Source organism: Myotis davidii, unplaced genomic scaffold (assembly GCF_000327345.1).
Source record: "Myotis davidii unplaced genomic scaffold, ASM32734v1 scaffold815, whole genome shotgun sequence".
Classification (NCBI taxonomy): domain Eukaryota; kingdom Metazoa; phylum Chordata; class Mammalia; order Chiroptera; family Vespertilionidae; genus Myotis; species Myotis davidii.
In genome coordinates, this window is record NW_006288179.1 from 374,546 (window position 1) to 389,915 (window position 15,370).

At 51.0% G+C, this 15,370-nt stretch overlaps 1 protein-coding gene across 2 annotated transcripts in view; it reads right to left on the reverse strand.

Annotated features, from left to right (window-relative positions):
- Positions 1-6: 6 nt before the first annotated feature.
- The window catches only part of LOXHD1 (lipoxygenase homology domains 1), a 101,430-nt gene continuing 86,066 nt past the window's right edge, over positions 7-15,370 (reverse strand). For both annotated transcript variants that reach the window (XM_015561479.1, XM_015561478.1), the window contains 4 exons: positions 14,409-14,579; positions 8,069-8,201; positions 5,853-6,011; positions 7-654 (listed from right to left, as the gene is read on the reverse strand). In XM_015561479.1, coding sequence (XP_015416965.1) covers positions 174-654; positions 5,853-6,011; positions 8,069-8,201; positions 14,409-14,579 — 944 coding nt within the window. In that variant the 3' untranslated portion in view covers positions 7-173. The remainder of the gene's footprint in view (positions 655-5,852; positions 6,012-8,068; positions 8,202-14,408; positions 14,580-15,370) is intronic.

Sequence of the window (15,370 nt, forward strand, 5' to 3'; positions counted from 1 at the left end):
GTGTCCCCTGAAGGACCCCGATGTTCTGGCCCACAGAGGCACATATCACCTTCTGGGCCCCAGTCCCAGCTCCCGGGGGCTTCGGGGAAAGTCTGCCGGAAGCCACAGTGAGGGGTAGGCCGGTGTGGTTGGGAGCAGCTGGGTGAGAAGCCGGAAGGAAGACCTCCAGCCCCTCAGACAGAAGGGAAGAGGTCTCGCCAGGTGAGCCCGTCTCCCCGCTTCTTGTCCAGCCACCGGCCGCAGCTGAAGATGGTGGCCACGCCCGAGCTGGTGTTGGTGACCTCCACCTTGTCCACCAGCCAGCCCGAGTAGTAGCCGCTGCTGTCGTGCTCCACGCGCACCTTGCGCAGCTCGCCCAGGTCCAGCGTCTCCAGGAAGAAGTGGTCGGTGCTGCCCCGCTCGAAGAGGTTGCGCATTTTCCGCTTCAGCTCCCGCTTGCCCGTGTCCCCGTTCGAGCCGAAGATGGTCACGAAGACGTTAGCGTCCGTGCCCGCCCCGGGCTCGTAGCCCGTCGTCACGATGACCTCGTACTTGACCGGCACCAGGCTCTGGACCTTGCTGGCAAAGCTCTCGGTCGTCTTGGTGACTTCAAATACCTTGAAGTACTTCTTCTTCCTCTTCAGGGGGATGAGGGTGTCGCAGTTAAAGAAGTACCTGCGGGCGGGAGGGGAAGCTCAGCAGACACCAGCCCATCCCACACCCTCCCAGGACCCTTGTTGCTCCATAGATGCCTCCTTCCCAAGGGACAGGATACTGGGCCGGAAATGTCTGCATTAAAGCATGAGGACTGAGTCTTGTTTATCTTAACATCCAGAATGCTCTCCACCCATCCAGCTGTCTTTTTTTTTTATTCTCCTTTTATGTTTCCCCTCACACTCCCTATCTGATCCACCAGCCAGTCCCAATGAGCTGCTCTGTAACATAGAACCAGAACCAGCCCCCTGGAAAAGTAGGCAGGGTTCACTCTCTGCCTGGCTGTCCGTTGGTCCAAGTCACCACTGCCTGCCGCCTGGACACATCAGCCTCCCCGCCCATCTCCCTGCTTCTCATTCCCCACAGTCAGTTCTCTACGCAGCAGCCCAGTGACCCCGTGGAGACATAAGCCCAAGAATGCCATTCCTCTGCTCAGAAGCCCCCAATGGCTTCCCAGGTTTTGCAAAAATCACCACCTTTCAAAGGCCTGCAAGACCCTCTTGATCTGACCCTCCTCCCACTGTTGACCTTCCCCACCCGTCACCTGCTCTTCTCCTCTAAACTCACTCCACGCCAGCCATGCTGAGCCCCTCACTCCCTCAAAGGGAATGAATGTTTCACCCGATGTCACTGTCAGAGGCAGTTGCAGGGTTCGGAGTGACTACCCCAGCCAAAACCAAGTGGAATCATGGCTATAGAATGTGCTCCCAAATCCCGCGCAGTTGGCTGAGTTGAAGTGTGTGTGTGTGTGTGTGTGTGTGTGTGTGTGTGTATGCTCTTGGCTGCAAGGTTCTTGGATTAAGAGAAAGTCCCCCATTGAAGAAGCCACCATAATTAGAAGCAAGTTCAGGGCCAAGAGCAACTTCTTGGACCAAAAGGTCCCCTCCCTAATGCCATTCCAACCCCACAGCTCCCCAGTTTTGGCAATGAATCCAGTGATTACCAAGAAGGAAGTCAGAGGGCACAGCAGAAAAACAGTGCATAGGTGTAAGGGGGGCTGGAGTCTGCCTCAGCAGTGCCACCTGTGTGACCGTGGGCAGGTCTGACCCCTACCCAGACCTTGATTTTCCCATTGGCAATGCTAGAGGCTTTGATTAAACTGCTATGGATTCTTCCCACTCCAAATTACTACTTATTATTATTATTATTATTATTATTATTATTATTTTAGGTTAGCTCTTATTTTCTTATTAATTTTTATTTATTTATTTTTTAATACCTTTTATTGGTTTGAGAGGGAGAGAGAGAAAGAGAGAGAGAGAAACGTTGATCATTTGCTTCCCACCCATATATGCCTCAACCTGGGATCGAACCTGCAACCTAGGTATTGTGTTCGGACTGGGAATCAAACTCACAACGTTTTGGTGTCCGGAATGATGCTGCAGCCAACTGAGCCACCCGGTTACGGCGAAAATCAAACCCATTTTAGATGAAAATCCCGAACAGCAAAAAGACTTGGTTTTCTGCAAACTTACTAAATGCCAGGGTTTTGCATTCTTGCATGTCATTAACTCCCACAACAGCCCTGAGTTGTAGGCATCATCCCCTCATTTCACAGGAGGGAAACTAAGGCTTTGGGAAGAGAAGTCACTGCTCAAGGTGACACAGAACTGGGGCCCCCAGCCAGCCTGCCTGGCCACTGAAGGGCCCGCTAGTGACAGATACTTCGCAGGACATTCTTATTCTGCTCAGAGTTCAGCTCTCGCCCAGTTTATCTGGAAAAATCTGGATTGTTGTTAAGAAGTGCACTTTCTTAGAGGGGGAGACACTTGCATTCTTTGTTTGAAAATTCCTTTAAAATGTATTTCTTTATGCATATGCTCACTAATATACATGATTATATATAAACGCACAGATCGTGTGATCATATGCATGTTTTCCTAAATTCACTCCTTTTCTTTTCCTTTTTGCTTGGCGGTAGCTCCTTTTTTCTCCCTCATTTCCATGTCAGCATCCCACGGTCACCTCAGATAACCCATCACAATGGCAAGTGGATCTTGCCCAATTCCCCTCCATTTCACCAACCCTGCCCACACACACACACACACACACACACACACACACACACACTCGGGACATCCGTGTTCCATGTACAAAATGGCATCAGGCAATATGTGTTTTTCCATATCTTGCTTTCCTCACTCAACAGTCCTTCCTGGGACTTGCTCCAAGTCATCTGGTACATATTTAATTCATAATTTTTAATGGCTGAAAACTCTTCCCTGGTGTAGCTATCAGGAGATGTTTTCTAATAGACACAATTGTAAGCTCACCAAGCCGCGGGACCTCAGAGCTTTGTGGGGTCGAGACTAGCTGGGGAAGGACATGAGCCAGGCTGTTCCCACTGGAAGTAGTCATCAGTAAGAGTAAAGGCAAGGGCAGAGAATAGCAAACACAAAAGTAACTGAATACATGAAAAAACATGTGGACTAGGATCACACTTCCGGGAACAGTGTGTCTGTGAGATGCTAGGAAAATTCCAGAAAGAACCAACCGGTCACCAAAGGCTCATGATGGCCTCCTCGGATAGGTAGGGCTTTGGGGAATCTTTACTTTTTTTTACACACTTTCTTTGTGCTATTTGAATTTTTACAATGACTATGCATTACATATGATATTGGGATAGAGAATGAAGCTGTTTCTGGTCTTGAAAAAAAGAAACACAAGCCTCTCTGTGTGTCCTTCCTCCGGAATCCTGACAGAGAAAAGCTGGTCAAAAGGAACGCATGGCCACAGAGGAGCCAGAACTGGGAAAGGTTGGGAGATGGAAATTTGACATGATCATGTTCATAAGAGCTTGAGATGAAATTTACGCGCAATTCATGGGAAACCAAATATTACGGTGAATGTGGTGGTTGGGAAGGAACTGTGGAAGCACATCAGGGCTAGGTAGTGGCTTTTATAATGGCAGCAAGCCAGTACATGCTAGACCAGTGGCAGGCCAATCATCACAGTGACTAAACATGCCTGCACGGTCCCCCTTCTGGACGGAGTGACATTTCTGGGGGTGAAAGGCTGTCTTCCAGCAGCAACACAGGCCTGAGACCTACCTACACGGCCCTGGGCTGGAGCCGGACTGCAGAGAGCCCCAGGTTGCACCCTGCATCCTTCTCTGCCTCCTGACTCTAGAGAGCATCAGCTCGCCTCCCAAAAGAGGCTGAGGCACAGAGAGCTGATGGGTTATTGCCTGAGGCCTCCCAGCTGACCCACGGTAGCTCTGACATCTGGGTGTCTGGACACCCAGCACCCCCTTCCTGTTGGGAAGAGCCCTGCCCTGAGGACATCCCTTCCTCCCCATCCAGCCTGAGGACAAATGGACAAAAGGCCACCCTCTTGAGGGTGAAGGAAGAGAGGCTTCCCTGGGAGTGGAGGCTTCTTTGCACTGGATGAGAAACCCCACAGCTCAGCCCCAGGACAGTGGGACGGGAAGTTCATGGGCTGGGCCTTCGCTTCTCCTCCTCCCAAGACTGGAAGGTGCGGGTGGTGCTGAGATCTCTGGCTGCCTCTCATTCACAGTGTCCATTTAGAGCTACCTCCAGTGATGACTATTTTATTTCATTATTGTATCAAGAAGCAGCGTTTTGTGTGTTTATGTTGGGGGTTTGCAGAGGAGCAGAGCAGCAGCCGTGTTCCCTGTGGCCGGGAGGCAGTCGCTGGCTGCAGGAGGAGCTCTGAGCTGACCCTGGCTTGCTGGTGAGCCAGTGACCTTCAGGGCCCTCTGCCCCAACTCCAAGTCCTCCCTGTGCTGCTCCCAGCAGCCATGTCCCGCGACTCCGCCAGGACCTACTACGCCCCAGCTGCCCTTCTCTAGCAGAGCAACAAGAGCATTGTAGCCCCAAGGGAAGCTGCGATGGCCTGAACTGTGTCCCCTCAAACTCACATGCTGAAGCCCGAATCCCCAGTGTGGTGGTGTTTGAAGATGGGGCCTCTGGGAGATAATTAGGCTTAGATAAGTTCATGAGGGTGGGGGCCCCAAGATGGAATTAGCGCCCCTAAAAGAAGAGAAAGAGACACCAGGGCTCACTCCCTTTCTCTGCCAAGTGAGGACTCAGCAAGCCAGGAGGAGAGGCCTCATCAGAACCCAAATCACGCTGGCACCCTGGCCTCGGACTTCCGGCCTCCAGACGGGGAGCAGCTGCCCAGTCCTAAGTACTTTGGTAAGGCAGCCTGACCCGGGTAAGACAGAAGCCCAGAGGTCAGACCCTTCCCTGCCAGTTCCCAAAGCGGGAGCTTGTCAGAGGGGGCCGATGCCCAGGGCCTGCAGGCCGCAGGTTGAGCATGGACAGACATTGTTTGAGGAGCTTGGGCTCCTGAAGGCTGGATGGAGCCTGCAGCTGAGGGGCCTGCCTGGGTCCCGCAGGCCTGCATCTGTCTGCTTCTGTCTGCTGTGCTTACCGTGAAAGGCGTGGCCTGGGCAGGACCAGCCCCAAAAGTCTACACCAAGTCCTGAGGGGCCAGCAGCAGTTTTGTGGGGATGCCGCAGCCCAAGCTGTGACCTCGGCTCTCACTCACTCCTCAGGCCCACCCTCCCCGAGGCAAGCACGACCCTCAGCTTCCTCTCCCTCCTCCCTGGTTCCTTTGCAGTGTCTTCGCTGCCTCCCCGGCCTCAGGCTCTTTTCTGTCTTCCAACGTGGTCACGTGGTTTTAATTAGACACACTGATAACTGTGGATGGTTACCCGGGAAACTAAGACTCTTAATCCTCCAAAAGCGCCTGAGTCCCCAGGAACGCCCTGGTTGGGGGAGGCAAAGCTCTTTATTGAGGGTCCTGGGAGGCAGGTGGGTATGGTGCTACCCCGGCTGCCTCTGGCCCAGGGCCCTGCCCACATGGATGGCGGCAGGCTTCAAAGCTGTGTTTCTTTGTCATTATACAGTGATGGGAGGGGGGAGAAGGAATGTCTCTGCTGTCTGGCACTGTCTGGCTTGCTCAGTGTTAGTTCTTCCAAAGCATCGATGGGATAAAAGGTTTAGCACCTAAGGGCATCTGGCCTAGTCCCCAGCCCCTGGGGTGGGCCTCTGGTTCAGATAGATTCGGTCCAGTACACCTGCCTCTTCCCTTCCTGCCTCCTGAATGAGGTGACACCTCCCTGACTGTGCTGTCGTACCCATGGCCCAGCCTCAGGCTCCTGCAGGGGGCGAGAGCGGGCGGAACACACTTACACGTTGCCGTACTCCATCTCGGTGATGGTGATGGTCTTGACGTGCCAGAGCAGCTCTCTCTTGGGGATGAACCAGTCATACCTGGCAAGGTGGCCCACACAGATGGCAGCAAGGTCCCCCAGGTAGACGCTGTCAAACTCAAATGTGTCTGTGGTCCCCCTGCAGGACATAAAGATGTGGCCAATGAGAGCTACCCGTGCCCACTGACAGAAGGAAGCATTTATTGAGTACCAACTGTATTCTAGGCCAGTGATGGCGAACCTTTTGAGCTTGGCGTGTCAGCGTTTTGAAAAACCCTAACTTAACTCTGGTGCTGTGTCACATATAGAAATTTTTTGATATTTGCAACCATAGTAAAACAAAGACTTACATTTTTGATATTTATTTTATATATTTAAATGCCATTTAACAAAGAAAAATCAACCAAAAAAATGAGTTCGTGTGTCACCTCTGACACGCATGTCATAGGTTCGCCATCACTGGTCTAGGCTCTGGTCTGAGGAACAGGAACAGAATGGCAAGAGCTGATATCAGGTCTTCATCCCTTGAGGGGTTCAGACTAAGGTTGGAAGAAGACAATCACCACCATTAAAAAGTCCTACCTGCTGCAGGGCCCCAGTACCAGTGGAGGCAACGACGCATGGAGCTGAGAGCAGGTGAGGCCCTGGGCCCTGGGTGTTGGCCAGAGAAGGTGATGGGATGAGAGAGGGAGGGACGTGTCCTCTGATGTGGACCCAAATTGGCAAAGCCATGGGATGGGAAGAGTGGGGTGGGGAGGTGCAGACATTTCTGGGGGGAGTGCTGGCTTGGCTGCAGGCTGGTCCAGTGAGGGAAATGCAATGGAAAGGAGGTGAGGGACGCCTGGCCAGCATGGCTCAGTGGTTGAGAGTGAATCAATTCCCAGTCAGGGCACATGCCCAGGTTGCAGGCTCAATCTCCATTGTGGGGTGTGCAGGAGGCAGCTGATCAATGATTCTCTCTCTCTCATCATTGACGTTTCTCTCTCTCTGTCTCTCTCTGTCTCTCTCTGTCTCTCTCTCTCTCTCCTCTCTGAAATCAATAAAAAAGAAAAAATGAAAGGAGGTGAAATGCAGCAGTCTGTGGTCTGTAAGTGCCAATCAGAGTTCAGACTTTGTCCTGACCTAGAGGGAGTTTAAATAAAAGGCAGGTGGATTATGGGAGAAAGAGACTTTATTGAAGCAATTTTGGAGAGAGTGGGGAGATGAAGTGGGCACCTGAGCAGCTCAGAGGCGGCTCTGATGTGGGGAGGAGGTGAGATTCTCAAGGCTGTGTCTGCCAACAGGGAGCTGTGAATGGAGGCCCCTTTATACGAGACCCAATTTTGGTTTTCCTATAAAGAACCTTAGAGACTGTCCCTTCCCTTCCTCCTTCTAAACAGAACTTAATTCCATGCTGTCTTCCATGCTCCTTCTGCAATTGTACTGCTGGAAGTCCTCCTTTTCAACTAGACCGTGAGTTCCTTGTCTGTGTGGACAAGGGATAAAAAAGTCTGCAGTGATTCTGGGTCTTGTTGCACAATCATTAATTAATTAGTTTAATTAATTAACTAGTTGTTGCTGTAGCTTTCTGTTAACTTTTTTTAAAAAAATGGCATATCTTTGATATATAACATTGTGTAGATTTAAGGTGTACAACACATTAATTCGATAACATATATTGTACTATGCTTGCCAGTACAGTGATAATTAGCATCTCAATCACATTATGTAATCATCCTTTCTTTTTAGTGGCTGGAACAATTAAGTTCTAGTCTCTTATGGTGGACTCTATTTTTTTCTTTTTTTAAAATATGTTTTTATTGATTTCAGTGAGGGAGGGAGATATAGAAACATCAATAATGAGAGAGAATCATTGATCGGCTGCCTCCTGCATGGCCCACAGTGGGGATCGAGCTTGCAACCTGGCATATGCCTTGACCCCGAATTGAACTGTGACCTCCTGGTTCAGAGGTTGAATTCACCCACTGAGCAACACCGGCCAGGCTGGCGGACTCTCTTTAAATGACAGTCCCCTCCTAGCTTTTCCTTTATAAACTCCTGTTTCATTCCTAGGAGTCAGCACACAGTAGGTACTCAATAAGCACTTGCAGTTTAAGCCCATGAATATGCTTATGACTCCCAGCAGGGGGGTTCATCCTTGGGGTCCCTCTCTTACCCACCCCACCCCCACGCCCCTGTGGGCACCCCTCTTCCTACTTCCTAAAGGCCCGCTGTCTGGAAGAATTTTTCACGAAAAACTCTTTGGATCGGTTCTTCCTGCCCTCCAAGATGAGCCAGACGTTCTCCCTGGTTTCGCCTCCGTTGCCCGTTTCTATGACGATCTCGTAGGCTGCAGCGGAGAAGGTGGGAGAGGGTCAGTAGAGGGGAAGCAGCGCCCACCATCAGGGCAGGAGTTTGATGGCTGCTACCTCCAGGTCATACATCTGATCTTAGACCAAGTCTGGGGTGGGAGGGGGGCAGGTTATAATAGCCACAATCGAGGCAGTAAAAATAGAACCTGCCCTGATTTGGGGGGCTAGAATGGTGCAACCATTTTATTTATAGTAGCAGCCTCTTTGCCTGGGGAACATGGTAGCTGCTGGGCCAGGCTCCCTGACACACAAAGTGAGACCATAGGCAAATAATAGGGAGGAGAAGTGGGCCCCACTACTGGAAGGGTCTGGAAAGCCCCAGGCAGGCAAGACTCTAGGATCACCTCAACCCCCTCCAGCAAGCAGTCCCACTCCCATCTTGTCTCAGTTTTCACTCCCGTTTCAGCTCAGTCACAGCCCCCTCCCCCCGGGCCCCGCCCCGCTCCCGCTCCCGCACTTCCCTCAAGCTTGTCTGCATTCATTCCATTTGTCAGTACTGGGCTGGACTCTGGGTGACACTGGAATACAATCTCTAGCCCCAGACACACAGGCACAGATTATACCATAGGATAGAATGTGGGAGCCCTGTGAGAAAGGGCCCAAGGGAAAACCTGCCTCCCTGTTAGTTCTCTCAGCACCTAGAACTTTCTCCCTGGCTCACTCCAACCACTCCGCCTCCCTCTGAGCTGTCCCCAGAGTACTGAGGCGGGCTGCTGCCTTAGAGCTCTGTCTGCACCACTCCCTCTGTCTGCACCACTCCCCCGCCCACCCATATCGGTTTGGCTCACTCCTTCACCAGCTTCTGTTTCTTATTCAAATGTTACCACCTGCGGTCTGCCCAACCACCACATCTAAAATTGCAACCTGATTCCCCCGCAGCGCTCCTGGCTTGCTTTACCTATTATTCTCTTGTGTCCCCATCAACTAGTACCTTCTAACATGCTATGTTATTTACTTATTACTTTATTGTTTATTGAATCCCCCCTCCCACCTGAATGCAAGCTCCCTGAGGGTAAGGGTCTTCATTGTGCTCACTGATGGGCCCCACATGCCCAGAACAGCGCCCAGCACACAGGCATTCAGCAAATATTTGATGAGCAAATGAATGAATGATTGGGCTAATCACAGGACTCTTTGTGAAGGAGGTGGCATTTCACCTTGGGCTTGAAGAAGAGCCATGACTATGATCAGCAGAAAGTGGAGGAATCTTCTGGGCAGAGGGAGAAGCATGAGAAGATGCTGAGGGGTGTGGCAGGGGCTTGAAGTCCACATGATCCAGACCTGATCCCCAGGATCAAGGCCAGGGATGGAGCAGGCACACAGACAGACACAATAAATCTCTGTTCGGAGTGTCCCTATGCATGAATCTCTTACTGCAGTAAATTAATTGGTGAGGATTTGGGGATTCTGAATCCAAAGGAGATAGCTCTATTTCTGTGCCTTTATCTCAGAGACGTGATGAAGACAATTAAGCGAAGGGATGGCCATGCCTGGTGCTCAGGGTAATGTCCATTCCAGGCCCTCAGCAACATTTCTGCCTTTGTGACTTTTCCCAGGGAGAATCTCTGCTGCCTGAGACAGACAGGATGAATCTGAGCAAAGACTCAGGTAGTCCACAACAGGAAGAGACATCCAGAGAGCGCTTAACCCCTGGAAAAGGGTGGGGCCCACAGAGCCCAGCCTAGGACAGAGAGATTGTAAAATTGCTGAGTCACTGTCAGGGACTAGAACCCTGACAGGGCGGAGAGTGGTCCCACTTCTCCCAACATTTTTTTTCCCATTAGAAGGGGAGGTGTGTTCTGCAAACCAAATGCCTATGAGTTCAAAGTGGATCCTGGCATTGGTAAGGAAATGGTTTGGAGCAGGGAGCTCAAGGAACCTCCATGCTCACTGCAATGACCTCAAGGAGGAGATGTGAGAAATGATGCAGATGGAGGAATGTGGACTGTAACACATTCCTTTCTGAGGGTCCTGAGGGTAAGGGACAGAGGTAAGACGTGTAAGCGAGGACATTTAGGTAGAAACAAATGTTGCTGGTCACGTCAATGGTCTTCTGAGAGGAAGTTTCATTCAACATATTTGTACCTTGCCCTCTTTCCCAAGTCATCAGGGGCTTGATAAAATGTGGAGACCTGACTCTCAACTTTGTTGATAGGCTGCTGGGAGGAAACAGAGGAGACAGAAGAGGGTGGGGGACCTGAAAGAGCGAGCAGGTAGCAGGGGTGAGCCCAGTCCAGTAGGGGTCAATCTAAGGCTTACCACAGGGCCAGCAGACCCACAGAACAAGCCCAGATGGAGAAAGGGAGCCACCATGTGAGTCACCAGCATGAAGGCCCACCAGCAAAGCCACCCTGAGCTCAGGAGGCATGAGTGTGGTTCAAGTGGCCGGATAGGAGAGGCGGGCAGACCACCCTTTACATCTTGCGTGTGCTCTGGGCCTGGCATCTGCAGAGGCAGATGGACAAGCAATCCAGAATACATTGAGAGGAGCCAATACCATGTCACGTGAGCAGCTGCTGAATGAACAGGTGTCTGTCTTGAGGCAAGACCTGCAGGGAGTGATGCTGTGGAGGAGTGCCAGGGCAGGACACTGGGATTCCAGTAGGCACCTGGAACTTCCAGCTTCCTATCACCTTCTCTACCTCACGTCGCCAGGAACATTCTCTACTCTGGGGAGCTCCTACATGGTGTAGATGGGGTGGAGAGGCCCCTTCTGCCAGTCAGAATCTTCCTCTGGGCAATACTCTCTTCCCTTCCATGGAGGCTATTGAGCTAGAAGGCTATGGGGTTGGGGTGGCCAGCAGCCATCTTCCCACAATGCTGAGAAAGAAACCATTGAGAAGAAAGGGGGTTCGGAGACACTGAAACCACTGGGGACACTGAAATCACAGCTTCAAGACAGCCCCACCTCAGACTTCCAAGCTCTGGGAACCAGTACACACCCCTTTGGCTGGATCTAGCTTAGTGTTGGGGTTCAGACATGTACAACCAAGAGTCCTGGCCACTCCTGAAGTTTTCTGTTTGACCTCACTGGGACTGCCAAAGGATGGACGCTTCAAGAGCATGACTATGAAGATGGGTTTTCTAACAGAGCCGCCTGGTGAAGCAGTGAGTTGCCTATCCCTGGGCAGCTGGCCATCACCAGACTGTTTTTGGGCTGACTGCCCAGGCCTAAGGGCCCCACAAGAGGGGGAATGGAAAATGGCAGCTGTAAAGAGGGAAGCATGGGTCCTGCTGGAGGATGTCCCAGCCTGGGAGACCTTATTTGCCCTCCCAGGTGTGTGTGAATTCTCATGTGCATGTATGTGCACATATGAGCATGTGATCCTACTATCCAGGCCTTACTCTGTATCCATTACAATGGAATCTCAGGGGGTAGGACCTGGGCCTCAGTATTATTTAAAGATTGCCAGTGGTTTTCAGCTTCAGCTGAACATTAGATCAAATGCAGAGGCACATGCTTGCAGAGGGCTGGGAGCAGCTTCCAGAACTGCTAACAAGAATTGGAGGTGAAGGCAGGGAGCAGCAGGATAAAAGATGTGGGGCAATCGATCAGTCTGGAGTGCCAGCCAGGCTCAATGCTGACAAGACCTCCTGTGGTGGTTCAGAGTCCTGGGCTAGGAATCAGGTCACCTGGGTGCTAGTCGCTACCCATGGGCCTTAGGAAAGTCACTTGACCTCTGTGGACTTTTGTTTCCCTTACCCGTGAGGGAGAGGTGTGCACTGGCTCGCGGGGAGGGAGGGGGGCTGCGAGGACCTAAGGGCAACATGGGTAGGGAGTGCTTTCCGCATATGAAGCCCCGTTCAAGTACCAGAGGGTGTTTGTTATCACAAGCCCAGTGCCCAGAGGTGCCCCTGAGTCACAGGCACCGAATGTAAGTGCCACAAGGGCAGGGTCTCTGTTTTATTCATTGATGTGTCCCCAGGACTCAGAATAGGCTGTGGCACTTAGTAGGTGCTCAATAAGCATTTGCCAAATGGTTAAACGAAGGGAGCTGAGAGATGGCTGTTTGGCTTCAGCTGCATCCTTGTTCCCCTCGGGATGAGCTTCCATCTGAGGACAGAGGTGTGGCTGTCTGTCCCCTGATGGGCAGTGTAAGTGGATGCCACTCTGTCCTCTGCGGGCTCCTTGTAAAGACACCGATCTTTACGAGGTGTCTCCTGGGCCCTGGGCCCTGGCCTTCCCCTCTCCAGTTCATACACATCCTTCCAGAACTAACACACGTGCTGCCTACCCTTTGCAATCTCCCTGCCAACCCAAATCCCGCAGGTCTTAGCAGCTGTCAAGCAGGACATGTGTGAGGGAGACTCAGAGATTCTGCTCCAAGCCTCACAAATCTCTCCTGCCCTGAACACCAATAGCCTGAGGAGTCTCTATTGCTCACCTTGGCACTGTGCGAGGGGCTTAAGTGTTCCTATCGCGTAAGGGGCTTAAGTTTCTCCTTCTAACGGGATTGTAAAGCTCTAAAGAAAAGGACTGAACCTTCTTCCATTCACTGAGCACTTAACTAACTGCACACCTGTTAGGTCCCAAAGCCCACAGAGCTGCAGAGGGCTGCAGACATGAGTGATTCTGTCCCTGACTTATAGTTGTGCAGGGACACTGTACAAAGGTTGATGCAAATCAACTAGGGGTCACAGAGCAGTGTGCACCACTCATAGCATCTAAATGAAAACCAAGCACCCAGCAACACCTCATTAAGTGCAATTACAGAAGCTGGGAGTCCACCCTCTAAATTAGTGCAGGAATCTTCATACAGATAACTTGACAAATGGGAGGTTGGCCCTCGTTTGGATGCTCCTAGGAACATCAGTGCTCAATACCTCTCAAAGCAACTAATCTCGTCATTCGATAGTTTGGATGGCGTGACAGAGATAGGTAGGCGCTTCCCACCAAAGATCCATGTTTCCCTTCCTCAGTGTAGTGTTTGCCAGGAAGGGCTGTCCAGCCAAGGACTACATTTCCCAGGTGCCCTTGCATCAACGTGGAGCCACACGACTAATTCTCACCAACAGAAAGTACAATAAGTCAATGTGTTAGAGAAGGTAGGAAAGTAAGTCTTCTCTTTTCCCTTCTGCTAGAAATGTGAGAGCCACATGTTGAAAATGGCAGAGACACAGATGAGAAGAGCTTGGATCCCTGAATCACAGTGTGTGGAAGAAAGACTTCCTGCCAAACACCAACACGGGACTATTACCTGAGTGAAAAATACATTTTGTTGTGTTAAACCACTGAGTTTTGGAGTTTATCTGTTCTATAGCTAGTGTTACCTTAATAACTAAGGTTGGAAAATCTTTTCTTTACACTGGGCTCTACCTTGATGAGCCTTTTTTTGCTCTGTTAAACCCAAACACTAAGTGTATTGAAGAAACACCTCCCTGATGGCCATCCCACCTTATGAAGTAATTACTCTTTGCCTTTAAAATCTCCTGAGGAAGGGACCAAAGAGAAAGCAGCTGGTGGAGATGCTGGTTCCCTCCCTACCTCCACCCCCGCGACCCACACACCCACACACCCACACACCCACACATTCTGTTTCCAGGAAGTCTTGATTTGGCAGCTATTGCTACTGGCATCAATGGGAAGGAGTCCATGATCTATACATATAGAAGCCTAAGTGACCGTTACAACCTGTCGACTGGTTTCTATGACATGCACTGACCACCAGGGGACAGATGCTCAACATAGGTAGTCAGTGCACTCCCACAGCCAACCTCCCACGGCTGGCCAACCTCCTGCAGTCCCTCCCCCTGGACTGGGCGAGACAGCCCTGACTGGCCCTGATCACTGGACAGGCCAAAGGACCAGGCCTCTAGAATAAAAATAAAACAGAGAGAGCTTCTCGCCAAACTTCCTTGCCCAGCCCTCAGGGCAGGGTGAGCTTGTCCCCAGTGGGTTTTCCCTCTACCTAATTAGTCCATGAGATTCAGAGCCATGATCTGGTACCAGTATCTTGGCTGCTTGAGGGTCACCAAACAACATATAGGGGTTTACTTATGTACCTCCCCAATACTTCCCCAACAGTATTTCCTTCATTGGGCAGCTGATTCCCCTCCAGCTGTAAGAGTCTCTTCTTTAGATTTGTCAACACCATTTCCCACCTCCCTCCTAAGCTAATTCTCATTTAGCTGAAGATCCAGCCCAAGCATCACAGCCAGCTGAGCCCACTGGGATCCCCACGTACTGGTCTCCTCCAGCTCATCGTGGATCTCGTTGTTGGCACAGGCAAAGTCGCGGACTGTCTGTCCATCCCCCTCAGTCTTGGAGAGCCAGCAGTCACATTGGAAGGAGAAGATCTCGTCACGGGCGATGTCCTTCACATTCACGTAGCTGAGGTGCCAGCCTGGAAATATCCCTGAGGGAAAGAAAAAAATGCAGATGGGAGGTGAACGTGCTTTCCCTCCCCTCTGATTTCCACTGCCCCAGCCCTCTGGCTGTGTGGTCCTGGACAAGTTCTCTATCTTCTCTGGGCCTTGGTCTCCTTGTTGATGAAATGAGGGGTTGGGTTAGATGATCTCTGAGGGCTCCTGTGGCATAGAGAGTATAATTCTCTTGAAAGAATCCTTAACTTGGGGTTCATGAATGTTTAGAGGATTTGTGTATGGGACTGAAACAGTCTATGGGCCCGGAAAAATTGTGCTATAATTATACAGGGGCATTTTGCCAGGGATAGGGCTGATTGTTTTGTCAGATTCACAGTGAGGTCTCTGACCCACGAACTAGACCTTTTGGACTTCATAAAGCTGAAGGATGAATCCTATGACTCCTTGACACCACTATCCACCTCTCTCGCACCCATTATCCTTCTAGAGTCTGTTCAGGCATCGCCTCCTCCAGCAAGTCTTCCCTACTGCTCTCCCATTGCCTATTCAGCTTGTATCAGGTGTCCTCCTTGCACCCAGAGCACCCTGAAGCCATGCCCTGACCACCCTATTTACATGCGTCTCTTTCCATAGATCATGAGCTTTTAAGAGCAGGGACCAGGTCTTATTTGTTGTTGTTTCCCCAATGTCAGCATAGCAACTGGCATGTAGGAGTTGCTTAATTAATGCCAAATGAGTATTTTATGATTTTGAGAACGTTTGCTGTTTGACAATCAGAGGACGGGGTCAGAAACAGATATTTCTATAGGGTTTGTTGCTAAAC